Genomic DNA, 16,721 nt, shown 5'->3' with positions numbered 1-16,721 from the left:
CCACATAGCTCCAAACGCACTTTTTGATCTTCACTGACGTTCTCTCAATTAGTTTCATATAGTTAAATCAGTAGGACATGCATACTATTTGGAGTTCTGCTTTGTTCACTTAAAATTCACATATACAGCTCCCATCTTTATCTGCTATCACTAACCAGACTTCAAAGTGGCATAGGTATCTTTCAGTTTAGTAATAAAAGAAGCTTGCCAAATCCTTTAACCTGATTGATCGGGCTGTAAAACCTAGAATAATTTTTACATGTTATACTATTGCCATCTGCTGGCTGTGATGTCTAAGTACAGTAAACAAAGGTTTAAAGCAGAAAAGCTAAAATGACTGAAGTTTTCTCCCAAAATTATCCTGTAGAAAAGAAGCTGCCATACATACATTAGGGCTCCTCAAAACCTCACATTAGACAAGATAGGGTGTGTTCAGGGTGGTATGGTTATAAACCAAAACCTCACATTAGAAGCAGTGGTTCTTGACCCTGGGCTGCATTATAAAATCACCTGGGAGCTTTTGAAAATCCTGATGTCTGGGCCCCAAAACCAGAACAATTAAATCAGAATCTCTATTTTATAAAAATGAAAGGCAAGCCACAGACTGAGAGAAGATATTTGCCGAAGACATATCTGACATAGGAGTTTAGCTAGAATACATAAACTGTTACAACTAAATAATAAGAAAGCAACCCATTTTTTTTTTAAGATTTTATTTTTTAAGTAATCTCTACACCCAACATGGGGCTCAAACCCACACCTCCGAGATCAAGAGTTGCACGCCCCACCGACTGGGCCAGCCAGTCACCCCGAAAGCAACCCAATTTTAACAATGGGCAAAAGATCTGAACAGGCATCTCACCAAAGAAGATACACAGATGGCAATTAAGCACATAAAAAGATGCTCAATATCATCAGCCATTAGGAAAATGTAAATTAAGACCATGATGAGATACTACTTCAAATCCATTAGAGTGGCTAAAGGTAAAGAGACCGACCATAGTAAGTGTTGACCAGGATATGGAGCAACTGTAATAGTCATATACTGCTGGTAGAAATGTAAAATGGGACACCACTTTGGAAAATGGTTTGGCAGTTTCTTAAAAAGCTACACACACACCCACCACAAGACCCAATCATTCTACTGCTAGATACGTATCCAAGAGAAAGAAAAGTTGTAGTGGGTTAGTATCCCTTCTGAAATTCATGTCCACCCAGAATGTGGCCTTTTCTGGATGCAGATGTAATTAGTTAAGATGAGATTGTACTGGAATAAGGTGGGCCTTAAATCCAATGACTGATGTGCTCATAGGAAGAAATGGCATACAAAGAAGAGGCAGAGAGTGAAGAAATATGGCTAACAGCCCAGAAAAACCAAGGATACCAGAAATTGGGAGCTTGTGAAGCTTTAGGAAAAGAGAAGTAAGGATTCTTTCCCAGAGCCTTCAGAAGGAGCATGGCCATGTCAATACCTTGATTTTGGACTTCTAGCCTCCACAACTATGAGAGAATAGATGTCTGTTGTTTAAGCCACCAGTTTATAGCAATTTGTTACAGCAGCCCTAGTAAATAAACACAGAAGCACAAAGTACAAAGACTTCCACAAGAATGTTCTTATTAACTATATTTTTAATAGCCCCAAACTGGAAATAACCCAAATGTCCATCCATAGGTGAATAAATTTACAAGTTGTGGTATAGCCACCCAATGGAATGTTATTCGGGACTAAAAATGACTGAGACACAAAACATGGATGAAATCTCAAAATTATTGTACTGAATATAAAAAAAAAAAAAAGACAAAACCCACTATATATGGTATGATTCTATGGTGTTTACCTGGGGGTGGGGTGGGGGAGCAAGAGCGAGGTACAGGAGTCATTACAAAGTGGCATGAAGAAACTTTGGGAGGTGATAGATATATTCATTATACTGACAGTGGTGACAGCTCCACAGAGGTATATATGTGTCAAAACTCAAGTTGAAGGGAAGATGGCAGAGATGGAAACTCCAAGACTCTGTCTCTCCCACCTAGACAACAATTACACTGACAGAAACTGATGTAACTATTTTGGAACTCTGGAGTCTGTTGAAGGCTTGCAACTTGCAGGGGAGGCCTTGGATGAGAAACTGTCCTTAATTTTGTTCAGTTTTAGCTCCTAGCGCAGCAACAGCTACCTATCCCTCACCCCACGCCAAATGGCAGGCAACTGCCATGTTCCTAGAGCAGCTTGCATACCTGTTATGGGAGCCAGACAAAAAGGATCCGTCCTCCAAATAGTGGGGATCTACACTCTGCTGATTGCTGCTTTTGATCAGAGGTTCAGACAACAAAGCACACTCACAAAGAAAAAGAAAATCTGAATACACCTATATGTCGTAAGGAGATAGAATCAGTAAAAGAAATCTCCCAACAACAACAAAAGCTCTGGACCTGATGGTTCACTGGCGAATTCTACTGAACATTTAAAGAATTAATACCAATCCTTCTCAAACTTTTCCAAAAAATTGAAGAGAGACTACTTCCCAACTCATTCTTTGAGGCCAGTGTTACACTGATACTGAAGCCAGGGAAAGAAACTATAACTACAGACCAAGATGCTCCATGAAAATTGATGAAAAAATCCTCAACAAAATACCAGTAAGCAAAATTCAGCAGTATATTAAAAGGATCACACACCGCATGACTAAGTGGGATCTGTTTCTGGAATGCATGGGTGGTTCCACATATGAAAATCAATCAGTGTAGGAGGCCACATCAACAGAATGAAGGGGAAAAAAAACACATGATCATCATCTCAATTGAATGCAGAAAAGCATTTGATAAAACCCCCTTTTCATGATTAAAAAAAACGAAAACTAGAAATAGAGGGAAACTATCTCAATGTAAAAGCCATATATGAAAACCCACAGCAAACATCATACTCAATGGTGAAAGACTGAAAGCTTTTCCTCTAAGATTAGGACCAAGGCAAGGATGCTTGCTTTCACCACTTCTATTTAAATATATACTGGAAGTTCTAGCCAGAGCAATTTAAGCAAGTAAAAGAAATAAAAAGCACCCAAATCGGAAAGGAAGATGTAAAATTACCTTGGTTTGTAGATGATTTGATCATATATCCAGAAAATCCTAAAGATTCCACACTAAAAAAAGCTGCTAGAATAAATCAATTTAGCAAAGTAGCAAGTTACAAAGTCCACATACAAAAATTGGTTATATTTCTATTAACAATGAACAATCTAAAAAATAAATGACAAAAACAATTCTATTTACAATAGTATCAAAAAGAATGAAATACCTAGGAAGTAACTTAACCAAGGAGGTAAAAAACATTATAAATTACAAAAGATTGCTGAAAGAAATTAAAGACATAAATAAATGGAAACACATCCCATATTCATGGATTGGAAGACTTAATATTGTTAAAACATCAATACTACCCAAAGCAATCTACAAGTTCAATGCGATCCCTATCAAAATCCAAATGATATTTTTTGCAGAAATAGAAGAACTCACCCTAAATTGATGGCATTTCAAGGGACCCTGAATAACCAAAACAATCTTAAAAAAGAACAAAACTCACACTTCCTGATTTTAAAACTTACTACAAAGCTACAGTAATCAAAACAGTGTAGTACCAGGGGCACCTGGGTGGCTCAATCGGTTAAGCGGCTGACTCTTTTTTTTTTTTTAAGATTTTTATTTATTTATTGAGAGAGATAGTGATAGAGAGAGAGCATGAGAGGCGGAAAGTCAGAGTGAGAAGCAGACTCCCCACTGAGCAGGGAGCCCGATGCAGGACTCGATGCCGGGATTCCAGGATCATGACCTGAGCTGAAGGCAGTCGCTTAAACAACTGAGCCACCCAGGCGCCCATGCAGCCGACTCTTGATTTTGGCTGGGGTTATGACTCAGGGTCTTGAGATCCAGCCCCGCATCAGGCTCCACACCCAGCATGAAGTCTGTTTGTCCCTCTCCCTCTGCTCTTCCCCCTGCTTGAGCTCCCTCTCTCTCTCTCTACCTCTCTCTCTGTCTCATAAATAAATAAAATCCAACCCCCCCCCCCAAAAAAAAACAGCGTAGTACTGGCATAAAAACAGACATATAGACCAACAGAACAGACACAAACCCAAAACATCTCATGTATGGTCAAATGATTTCTATCAAGGGTGCCAAGACCATTCAATGGGGAAAGGACAGTCTCTTCAACAAATGGTGCTGGGAAAACTAGATACTGACACGCAAAAGAATGAAGTTGGACCCTTACCTAACACCATATACAAACATGAACTCAAATGAATCAAATCAAATATAAGACCTAAAAGAGTAAAACTCTTAGAAGAAAACAGAACAAAAGCTGCATGACATTGAATTTGACAATGATTTTCTTGACTATAACACCAAAGACACATGGTAATAAAAATAAACAAACTGGACTTCCCAATATTTAAAAATGTTCGCACATCAAAAGACACTATCAACAGAGTAAAGAGACAACCCATAGAATGGGAGAAAATATTTGTAAATCATATTACCTAATAAGAGACTGATATCTAGAATATATACAGACCACCTAAAATTCAACAGCAAAAACCAAAAACCCAGTTCAAAAATGGGCAGAGGAATAGAATACACATTTCTCCAAAGATATACAAATGGCCAATAAGCACATGAAAAGATGCTTAACATCACTAACCATTAGGGAAATACAAGTCAAAACTATAATGAGATATTACCTCAGACCCATTAGAATAGATACTACTAAAAAAAACAAAACAGAAAACAGTACGTGTTGGTAAGGATGTGGAGATACTGGAACCCTTGTGCACTGTTGGTGTGAATGTAAAGCAGTGCAGCCACTGTGGAACACAGTTCCTCAAAAAATTAAAAATAGATTTAGCACATGAGGCAGCAATAACCCTTCTAGGTATATGCCCAAAAGAATTGCAAGCAGGGTCTCAAAGAGATATCTGTAGCCCAGGCTCATAAACAGCATTATTCACAATAGCTAAAATGTCTGATCAACCCAAGTGTCCACTGACACTTGGATAAATAAAATATGGTATATACATACAATGGCATATTATTCAGCCTTAAAAAGGAAATTCTGCAACATGCTACAACATGGATAAACCTTGCAAACATTATGCTGAGTGAAATAACCCAGTCAAAAAGGCAAATACGTCCATTTATATAAGATACTTGCAGCAGTCAAAATCATAAAGACAGGAAGTATTGTGGTGGTTGCCAGCAGCTGGGAGGAAGGAGAGAATGGAGAGTTACTGTTTAATAGGTATAGTTTCAGTTTTACAAGATGAAAAGAGTTATGGGGATGGATGATGGTGATGGTTACACAACAATGTGAATGTATTTAATATCACTGAACTAACTGTACACTTAAAACCAAAATCTCGAGGGGGTGGAGTGCAAGTATCCTTAATTTTTAGGCATCTCCTATACTATCCTAACCAGCAGCCAAGGTTGAAATCCACATCATCAGAGTGCGCCGTTTCATTTACTTTGTTTTGAACAAGAGTTCTTTTGATGAAAACATATAAACCTGAAATAATTTTTGTAAAGATTTTATTTATTTATTTGAGAGAGACAGAGAGAAAGCAAGCATGGAGGGGGTGGAGCAGAGGGAAAAGAGGGGGAGAAGCAGACTCCCTGCTGGGCAGGGAGCCCGATGCTGAGCTCAATCCCAGGACCCTGAGATCATGACCTGGGCCAAAGGCAGACGCTTAACCAACTGAGCCACCCAGGTGGCCCTAAACCTGAAATAATTTTGATAATTCTCATTTTAGGTGCTTAGGGAGGTCAGCTGACATCATACTTTTTTTAAAGTAGACAAAGATGTGATATTTACTCCTTGGTTTGTACCTCACATTCCTAAATTATAAGCAAGATTTAGAAAGCAGTATTGAAGTCAGCTCCAGCTACTTGCTCCCAGCACAAAATAATTTAAAGTGCTAAACATGATACAGTTTTAATATATAATGCAATGAACGGTGTCATAGACTGAATTGTGACCACCTCAGAATTCATATGTTGAAGTCCTAGCCCCAAGCACTGCAGAATGAGACTGCATTTGGAGATAAAGCCCTTAAAGAAGTGATTAAGGTAAAACGAGGTCATAAGGATGGGCCTTAACCCAGTTTGACTGGTGTGCTGGACAGAGATACCTGGGACGCTCAAGCACAGAGGAAGTCCATATGAGGATAAAACAAGAAGGGGGTGATCTGCAAGTCAAAAGAGAAGCCTCAAGAGAAACCAAAACCTGCCAACACCTTGATCTTGGACATCTAGCCTCCACAACTGTGCAAAAATAAATTTGTTGTTTAAACCATCCAGTTTGTGATATTCTATTACAGCAGCCCCCACAGATTAATACAAACGGCGAGCAAAAACAAAACAAGAGATGAAAAATCTTTGGGAAATGATACCCTGGAGCTAAACTTTACCGTGGGGTGCATGCCAAACCCTGACAGTTGGACACTGGTGCTGGCCAGTGCCTGGAATGGCTCTTCCTGTCAAATCTTAGCCTCAAAGATTTCACCTGCTCTCTAACCTCAGCCTTCTAGTATTCTTTCCTTTACTCCCACTAAACCTTTTCTTCTTCCTTTTTTTTTTAATTTTTTATTGTTATGTTAATCACCATTAAACCTTTTCTTCTACCCTACATTGAGACTGCTGGTCCCTTGAACTCTCCTAGACAGTGCTCTCTGGCCTTCCCTCCTTCCCCATATAGTCTGAGCGCCATAGCAATCATGTTAACTACTCTGTCAAACGAACGACCTTCCCTTGCTCCCCATCATACTGTCACACCTCACCAACAAAACCCAAAATCTGAGCCAATGCTACATTTTGTCTTCACTACTACCATTCCAGGTGAGCCAAGCTCTGTCAGAAAAATATTAAATCATGTAAAGTCAAGTCTACAAATTACTGATTCAAATCTCAGCACCCATCCCCTGCCACAATCCTGCCTGGAGTTAGCATCTCCCCAATTCTTTCCTAACAACCATTCCAAACTTTCTTCACTGTCTCTAATGTTGAACAGACTCCCATCTGGTGTCGACTAGACTTTCTACTTGACTCCAACCTCTCACCTGTACCCATTTAACACAGATGTCATTTCCTTCAAACTTCTCTCCCTCCACCGACATATTTATATCTGCACCCATATTCACTTTCTTTTCTACAGTCTCAGATGAGGCCTCTCCTTTCTAACTTCCCACATTTGCGCTCTTTTTGGCAGCCCCTCCTACTTCTGAACCTTGCTCATTCGTCATCCATTCTCTCCCCTACCTGTCCTGCTTATTTAACATGTTTATCTTTACTGATACCCTTTCTTCATCACCTAAACATGCACAAGTCTCTCCCACATCCCTACATCCTCTCTTGATTTCTACCATCCTCCAGCCACAACTATCCCATTGCTTCTTATTTTCATCTAAACTTCTCAGAAGTATAGTTTACACTCAATGTGTGTTCACTAAGTTGCTCTAACTTGGCTGGCTTTGGCCCCCAGTGTAAGGCTGAAACTGCTCTTCCTGAAGTTATCAATAACTTCCTAGTTACTTAGTTCTTAAGTAATGCATTCTCTCAAAGCATGCTATAGGACTGAGGACAAAGAGGCCCTCTTCTAGTACCCGCTGCTCCTTCAAAGTCACTATGTCTCCACTCCTCACCTCATACCGGGGGTCAGCAAATTTTTCTGTAAACGGCCAGACAGTAAACAGTTTAGGTTTTATGAGCCACATGGTCTCTTGTATATGTACCCAATTGTGCAAGGAAAAAGCAGCCACAGACAATACATAAATGAATGAGTGTGGCTGTGTTTCAATAAAACTTTATTTATAAAAACACATAGTGGGCTAGATTTGCTCTGCAGGCCATAGATTGCTGACTCCTCCTCTTTGCTAGCACCTTGTGTCACCCCAGGCACTTCTACATTTCTCAAGAATTTGCCACCTGACTCAGTTCTTCATCACCAGCCTAAGTAACAAGGCACATTACCTGGGACCTGGGAAGCAATCTGTAAACATGGCTACAATTATTATTTTTTAAAAATTATCATACAGACACTTTCAATAAATCTGTGGACGACCAACTAGCACTTTTGGCTCTGTTTCTTCATCTACTGAACTCTCACACTCTGGATTTTGTCATCACTGCAGAGCACTCTATCTCTGAAATCTAACCTCTAATATACACTGATCAAAATCTCCTGCTTGTCATTCTCACTCTCATGCTCGCTCTTCAACCTCCACAAGCCTCCAATCCACTTTTATCTCTATTGTCTCCTAATCCACGAGCTCCCACCCATCTTTACTTCCTATCAAGCTTGATCTCATGGTCCCTTCATTGCGCTATCCTCTCACCTACACCCTCAACTCCTGTTTCCCAGCTGTACCAGACTAGCAAAGTCCTGTACCATCCCATCTATCTGCCCTCTTTATTCCTACACCTGGATGGCCCAGGACTGCTGAAAATGTCTCACAGATCAATGCCATTACAAACTTATGCTCTGGCCCCAGCTGGGGCTTCCGCATCACCCAGCAATACTTTCCCCAATCCTCTCACAAATAATCCAAACTTCCAAAGCTTAAAACTCTCCTCAAGGTCCCTTAGGCTTAGGCTAGCATACTCTCTCTCACCTTCAAATGACCAATTTACCTCAAGCTCTTCAGAGAAATTAAGAGATGTGAATATATGTTTTCAACTCTTTGCTGCACCAACACACTTAACTTGTCCACTATCCTAATTCCTTCCCTCTAGTCCCAGAAAGAGTTGCTTCTACTCCAATCCACCAGCAGTGTTCTGGATCCATCCTTGCCCCTTCTACCTCACCCATACTACAAAAACCAAACCCTGCACAAGCCAGCCACATCGTAGGACTTTCTTTGCTGCTCTTTACCCATGGATACATTGCTTATCCTGAGCTTCCCCATATTCAAAATGGTGATATCTTTGCAAGGTTGTTTTGAGTTTAACAGATCTATAAGTGCCTGACATATGGCAATCATTTCACAAATGGTAGCAATTATTATTATTATTATGTTAAGTTAATAGCCTGAAGGTGAAAGGCGGTGTGACAAGACATGCAATACAGGATTGGAGACCTTCAGTGGGGAAAAAGGGAAGCATACCTGGAAAGAGAAGAAGAGAAAATAATTTCCCTTGACCTAAAATGTTCCAATCTTTCTGTGAACATATCCAGTTGCTCTGTGAATTACAGTAATTAGATATATGACTACTCTTTGCTATTCTCACCATAGTCTGGAGCCTGCAACTCCTCTTAACAGTGTAACACTCTCCACGGGGAAGATTTGCTCTGGGTTCTAAGTCTTTGCCAACAGAGAAAACTAACAAATCTTACCTCCATTAAATGAGAATTAAAGTGATATACATTAAAAAGGAATTATAGCAATGTTTAACCATTGAGAGGTGTCAAACAAAAGTATTCAATTTATGATTCCATCACTGGGACAGAAGCACTTCAAGGTGAGAACCTGGGACATCCTGTGCCAGAAATAAGAGAAGTGCAAAAACTGGGGATAATGGGTGCCTGGGTAGCTCATTCCGTTAAGCATCTGTCTCCGGCTCAGGTCGTGATTGCAGGGTCCTGGGATCGAGTTCTATATCAGGTTCCCTGCTCAGTGGGGAGCCTGCTTCTCCCTCTGCTTCTCCCTTTGCCTCTCTCTCTCTCTCTCTCTCATGAATAAATAAATAAAATTTATATATAAAAAAAACTGGGGGCAAAAACTGATAGGGTAGTGGAGGAAATATCAAAAAGACATAGGAGCTGGCTTGAAGGGGCTCCCAAAGGATAAATCCAGGATAATTTGAGCATCAAAAAGAATGATGGTGGTAAAGGACGGATTCTAACACAATTAATAAAAAAAGAAAAAAAAAAGTCCTCATGTCTAGAAAAGGTAATTAAAAAAATAAAAAGCAGGAGCTCCAAAAAAAAAAAAGAGAGTGGAGTAAGACGTGAGGCCAATGCAGATGTCCTGTCATTCTTGCAGATATCCTGTTAACTCTTCACCCAGTGTTTTTCGCATCATGGAGATGATTTCTACTTTGGGAGGTTGTAAAGTGGTGATTTTCTAGTTATTTCATTCCTTCGACATTTATTAACTGGTATTCTATAAAAGATTTCTCTCTTTTTATTAAATAAAAAGTTGAAAGGTGGGAAGACTATTCAGTTAGTCCACAACAGAAATGGTTAAGTCTTTGGTAACAAACAGCATGAGTTGCACACAACCTTGTATCTATCTTAACATCTACTTCAGAAAATACACATAAGTGTCCAATAGATGTTTGATGAGAGAAAGGAAATTTATCTGTTCAAATTGTATTTCAGCTGGCAGAAATTCCTAAAGCATTAAGAGCTGCTACAACCAGCTGGCTGCCAGGTATATATGGAACTCTGGATGGTCACTGGAACTTTTCAAACAATGAAAGGCAATAGAGTGTGACAGCAAAGGTTTTGGGGCAGTCAGACCTAGATTTTATTAGTGTGGTGTCCTTGGGCAGATTTAATCTCCCAAAGTCTCAATCACTCTATCTGTAAAAGAGAAATAAAACAGTACCATATAGGGTGGTTATAAGGATTAAATAAGATATAAGATAATGAATGTAAAGTACTTAGCATCACTTAGTAAGTCTTAACTCTAATTTTATCAATAAAATCAGCTAAAAGTTATTCCATAAAATGAAGCTCATGTTTTTATGGACCATATTTTGACTTTATTTTGAAGATTAAAGGTCTTCGTATGATCTCAGGGCATTCTATGAAAATTTTAAGTCAAAGTAAGAAGGCAGAACAATGTTCACTTCTTGTTTCTATTTGGTACCTTGAAGAAAAAGCATTTACTAAGATAATAAGCGACCTTTCCCCAAGGTAAAAGCATTTTAGTTCTTCAACTTAATCTTAATAAACCAGTATAAAGTACTAAAGATTAGCAAAATGAAGCTATTAAAAATGACTAACGGAATCAAATTCAATACTAAGAAAATCTGGAAATAATCTTGTCAAGCTACCTTAAACTCTTTTCATTAGAGAAGTTGTAGGTTTTGTTGCTACTGATCAAAAATTTTTTAAGAATACATTAGAGATAGGATATTACAAAAGATAGGAATTACAAAACATGAAACCGTGTTTTCATGGGAGTTACTGAACACAGTTTTTTGGAAGTACTTAGACAAAAAAATGAGCACCTATCTTTTTGGCTTAAGTGGACCTATGCCTAGATAAAACAGGACTGACTCCAATAGATGGATGATAGTCTACCCCAATTATTCTGCTAAATTCTAAAGCAGTCTCTCCTAAATGTTGGCAACTGTAGCCAGCAGGCCAAATCCAGCACACAGTGTATTTTCATAAATATAGTTTTAATGGATCACAGCCATTCTCATTCACTTAAGTACTGTATTTCGAGTTGAAAGGTTGCAGCAGAGACCATATGGCCCACAAAGCCTAAAATATTCGCTATTCGGTCTTTTACAGAAAAAAATTGCCGATTCCTATTCTAGACAAGCAATCCACAAAAGGAATAAAATCTGTTCAGGACTCACCTGAGGTGTTGTCTTTTTATACTGATCACCTCCATCTATCACATCCCTCATGATTTTGCCCTTAAGAAATTCATACTCTTCTGGACTCAGGTGAATAGACTCCATGGTTTTTCCACAGCCCAAACACTGACCGCTGTAATTACAATAGTTTGTGTTAAATGGTATCCTGGAAAAAAAAAACTTTTTCTAAAATGAATAATCCGGGCGCCTGGGTGGCTCAGTTGGTTGGGCGGCTGCCTTCGGCTCAGGTCATGATCCTGGAGTCCCTGGATCGAGTCCCGCATCGGGCTCCCTGCTCGGCGGGGAGCCTGCTTCTCCCTCTGACCCTCCCCCCTCTCATGTGCTCGCTCTCTCTCATTCTCTCTCTCTCGAATAAATAAAATCTTAAAAAAAAAATAAATAAATAAAATAAAATAAAATGAATAATCCTAGGACAAGAGGAAATTGAAGAGTAATGAAAAAAAAGAACATTATAATCTTTGTGATCATCATATGCATCCAATTTTTTATAAACCTGATAATAACACACATTAGGTGTGCCAGAAAACCCAAAAAAGTAGACTGCTGGGCACCCAGTTTTTAAATTCATTCTCAAAACACAACTGGGTCCCAAATCTGTAGAGGAAAATATCTCTGAGGCTTCACACAAGGCTCACACCACTTTATGGGAAAAACATTTTGAGCACTGAAAATTCTCCATATGCAAAACATGGCTTTTTTTCTTGGGTACTCTCTTAATTATCCTATCTCTAATGTATTCTTAAAAAAATTTCAATCAGTAGCAACAAAACCTACTAAACCCACATCAAGCAAGTTAAAAATTAAATACTGGCCTTTACCTTTCCTTGACTGTTGTGAACTGTCCTTTCCATTGTTCTCCAGGAACACTACAAAAAAAAGATTGCAAAACCAGATCATTAGGAGGTCAGATTCCTACAGAACCGAAAGATAGGCATTTTATTTAGAAACTCAGCAGGCAAGAGCTCTGAAAAGTTCAGAATACTTCCCTAGAATGGTTTAATTAGAAGAGTGGGTGATATACTGTGACAGAGCTAAGGAGATAATGGTACCCTACTGTGGACCTCCTTCTTCCCTTCACTTCTCCTTTGGTCATCCAATCTTCATCTTCACATCTAAATCTGCCTACAGGGGACCCAGTAGCTGACATTAATAGTGTAACCTATAAATCAAACTCAACTCTAACCTTCTCCATAGAGCTACCAGAGATTGTTTCTCCCCAAAGTAATTTCTTCCCTTATACTATCTTCTTATGCACTACTATAAACTGTCAAGTATTATATTCCCAATTAGGTTGTGAATGCCATCACAATAGATCTTATATCACCAAACACCCACAGGGCCTAGCCAAATGGAGGCATTCAAAACTACTTGATTTTTTTGCTCAATCAACTTATCCTTTCCTTTCTCTTACACAGACTACTATCAGCTTCTATCGATTCAATTGCCTTCTCTCCTTCCCTAGTTCTTAACTCAAGATCTCATCATCTCTCTTCCAAACCTACAATTGCTTCCAAATAGATCTTATTTCCAATCTTAATCCCTCTCCAACCTTTGTGTGTGTGTGTGTTGGCAGTTACCTTTCTAAAACTCTACTCCAGGGGCACCTGGGTGGCTCAGTCATTAAGCGGCTGCCTTCGGCTCACATCATGATCCCAGGGTCCTGGGATCAAGCCTCACATCGGGCTCCCTGCTCTGTGGGGAAGTCTGCTTCTCCCTCTCCCACTCCCCCTGCTTGTGTTCCCTCTCTCAGTGTGTGTGTCTCTCTCTCAAATAAATAAAATCTTTTAAATAAATAAATAAAACTCTACTCCAAGGTAAGAGAGTAAAATCCAAAATCCCTGGCATTCAAGATTTTCACAACCTAGCCCCTCCAGTAATATTCAATAAATTTGTTAAATAAGATAATTAAGCATGGTTGCTATTTCAAAGATCTGTAAAGAGAATATATAATTGAAATGAGAAAAAGAGAAAAGGAGTAAGTTTTTAGGAAAAGAGCCTGAAACAAATTAGTGGTGAAGAAATAAGTGAATAAAAGACTGAAGCAATAGGGGCACCTGGGTGGCTCAGTCGTTAAGCGTCTGCCTTCGGCTCGGGTCATGATCCCAGGGTCCTGGGATCAAGCCCCGCATCGGGCTCCCTGCTCGGTGGAGAGTCTGCTTCTCCCTCTCCCACTTCCCCTGCTTGTGTTCCCTCTCTTGCTGTCTCTCTCTGTGTCAAATAAATAAATAAAATCTTTAAAAAAAAAAAAAAGACTGAAGCAATAAATAGGCACAGAGCCACTAACATGAATAAAAGTAAAGAGAAAGCAGAGAGCCTTGGAGAGAGCAGCTGGATGATGGAAAGATCCAAAATGAACTGGAACAATGAGATTTTCCATTTTTAACACTTGCATATCATGTCTGATCAGGGTCCCCCATCTGCTCTAACCATCCAAGTTAATGAAATGCATAGATTAAACAGATACCAGTCACTAGGTTTCAGAAGAACTTCTTAAATACTAATACGACCCAAAGACAGCTCCAGTTTTCTTACTATGAACTCCAGGCACAAGTGCTACTTGTACGTACATACCGTACACCTCAGGAAAAAACAGATGATCCCTCCACAAAGAAAAAAAATACATGAAAACATACAAGTGCTTGATAATTTCCCTTTAATGTGATGGAGAATAGAACTTGTTTATGCTACTACTTTTTTTAAAGAGAAAGAAAATTTTGTCTTTAATTTTATTTTTTTTTTAATTTTTAAAAAAAATTTTAAGGATTTTATTTGCCAGAGAGCGAGAGAGCACAAGCAGGGGGAGTGGAAGGCAGAGGGAGAAGTAGGCTCCCCGCTGAGCAAGGAGCCGGATGCGGGACTCGATCCCAGGACCCTGGGATCATGACCTGAGCTGAAGGCAGATGCTTAACAGAATGAGCCACCCAGGCGTCCCAAAATTTTGTCTTTAAAGGCAAACAAATCTGAGAGAAGGAAAGAAATATAATCTGAATAGAGTAATTCTCAAAAACAACAAAAAAAAGGAGGTGGCTGCTTTTAGGTAGACGTATTAAAATAAAAACATACATATAAAGAAAGATCAAAATTACCTCTCAAACCATGTTTTTATACTCTGTGCAAATGATTCCTCAGGATACAGTTGATTATTTCTTAGATACAAAAGAATGTCAAGTAGCTTGTTTGAATACTGATCATCTTTTATGTTTTTTCCAAAATCAAAGAATGCCTTTAAAGTTTTCAGCATAGGAATAAGATCATGACCTAACAATTCCTGATACAAATTCCAAGCTAGGTTTACATCTTGATGAAGAAGGGCTCCCTCTATACAGTCATTGTAGTTCTTTCTTGAAGCGATCATGACTTTTTTGACATCCTCTAACAGCAGCAAGGCCTCTTTCCATCTGTCTGAGTGGACTAATCCCTGGATGAGGAGAGTATACCCTTCAGATTCTAATCTCTTGTATCTGGCTTTCATGATCTCATAGACATCAATAACTTCCGATGTCTGCTTATGAAAGACGCAGAGATACAAATACCTGACCAGCAAATCATAGCCTACAATACCATTGTTTTTTGCAGCTACCCAGGCTAACAGAGATTTGGCCACATCTACAGAGCTATGGGAGTGGGCCATCTGAGAAATGATCCAACTTTCAAATTTAGCCTTTCCTTTGAAATCTTCCTTGAGTTTATCCCACTCTTCTGAATTCAAAGGTTTTGTTGGGAGTTGAATAGTGTTCCTCACAGGTGGCAAGGCATGATCTTCCTTATGAGGATTCATCTCTGATCTCTTCTTAGCCGCTCCAGCTGCAAAAAGATGGGAATCAGAAGAAACTTGCTTATTACTGCCTTCATCTCCTTTCCTGAGATATCTGGCCTTGGCAGTCAGCAGATTCACTGCTTTAGTATTTTGTGCAGACACTGTTTTAAGAGAAAACCACTTCTGTTGGTTCCAGATGCCGTAACAGTCTTTGAGAAAGAGAGAGAGAGAAGAGTGTCCTGGGCTTAGGTCAAGGTATGGGTTGTTCTTCCAAAGCTTAGGAAAGCTTCGAATACCAGTGAAACAGAAAGTCATCATTCAGTGAGATCAGCACCAGATAGAGAGATGTTAAAAAAAAAGCCCCTACTTCTGCAGCATAATTAAGGAATTGGGAGTGTGGGCGGAGAATCGAAGCACAACTTCTTAAAAGATGATTTTCAGTTTCTCACAGACAAATCAAGGATCTGCTTTTGAGGCTACTTAATACAACGAAGCCTGCTGAGTTCTCTCCATTAACAACCATCCGGGGACATCCGACCTCGGTCGCAAGTCTCAGAACCCGGCGACAGGGCAGGAATCCTCCGGTGCCTGATATATTCCAATCTGTGAACCTGAGGAAAAAGCACAAGGAGGTCCGTCCAGTTGGATTCGCGTGAAAACGAGTTAGGATCCCATGGGAGCCTTGCTGAAGGAGGGACGCAAAGTCGAAAACGGCTACCAGGTGTCCCCAAACCCAGACCTAGGAGCAGCAGGGACAACGACGAAAGCCAAAATCTAGGGACCCTGGGCCGGCATAACAATCCTCCCAGGCCGCCAAACGCGTCAGGTGATGATATGAGGGCGGCGGAGGTGGGGAGAGAGCCGAACTGACAATTCAGGTAAGGAAGGAAGGTCCACGAAGGGCAGCGCCGGCCGTGTACCGACCGATCATACACGAAGTTCACTCGATTCACCAACTCACCTCAGCACTCACGCTTAAGGCAACCATAAGCACGGCCGAACTACCGCGCCCACAACGCACCGCGAGGGCCCCGGCGCCGGGGCGTGGCTGAACCTCACGGAGGCGTTGCGCCAGGCCTGACAAAGATAAAAAGACCATTTTGAAGATGTTAGTGGCAAAAGGGGCTGTTGAAAACGTCTGCTATGTTCAGGGAAACTTTAGGGCCTTTAGATATCCGCAGTGAGCAATGAAAAGAAATTGTGAGGCAAAAAAAGCTCTTCCTCGGGCCGGAAACGCCATAGGACTCCTGAATCACGTGGTACACGCGCGCCAAAGTCCCAAGTTAAAGAAATAAAAACGGGGGCTTCCTTATCCTGCACCTTTAAAATTGGACTTGGTGAAGTTGGGCGCTGCCTTACA

The 16,721-nt window shown here is 40.1% G+C and overlaps 1 protein-coding gene across 3 annotated transcripts in view; it reads right to left on the bottom strand.

Annotated features, from left to right (window-relative positions):
- PRORP (protein only RNase P catalytic subunit) overlaps positions 1-15,924 on the bottom strand; it is a 128,446-nt gene extending 112,522 nt beyond the window's left edge. For 2 of the 3 annotated variants that reach the window (XR_010405140.1, XM_064570943.1), the window contains exons 1-3: positions 14,691-15,912; positions 12,423-12,470; positions 11,584-11,716 (exon numbers count right to left, since the gene is read on the bottom strand). Coding sequence is in view for 2 of the 3 variants with exons in the window: in XM_064570943.1 (XP_064427013.1) it covers positions 11,584-11,716; positions 12,423-12,470; positions 14,691-15,679 (1,170 nt within the window). In the remaining variant the exon portion in view is untranslated. Of the gene's footprint in view, positions 1-11,583; positions 11,717-12,422; positions 12,471-14,690 lie in introns of all 3 variants that reach the window. The other variant, XM_045900701.3, reaches the window with a different exon arrangement.
- Positions 15,925-16,721: the final 797 nt, after the last annotated feature.

The sequence above is a fragment of the Mirounga angustirostris genome, unplaced genomic scaffold (assembly GCF_029215605.1).
Source record: "Mirounga angustirostris isolate CCGP_5_RB_7025 unplaced genomic scaffold, mMirAng1.0.hap1 SCAF_9, whole genome shotgun sequence".
Lineage (NCBI taxonomy): Eukaryota > Metazoa > Chordata > Mammalia > Carnivora > Phocidae > Mirounga > Mirounga angustirostris.
This window is presented reverse-complemented; position numbering and strand designations above follow the sequence as displayed.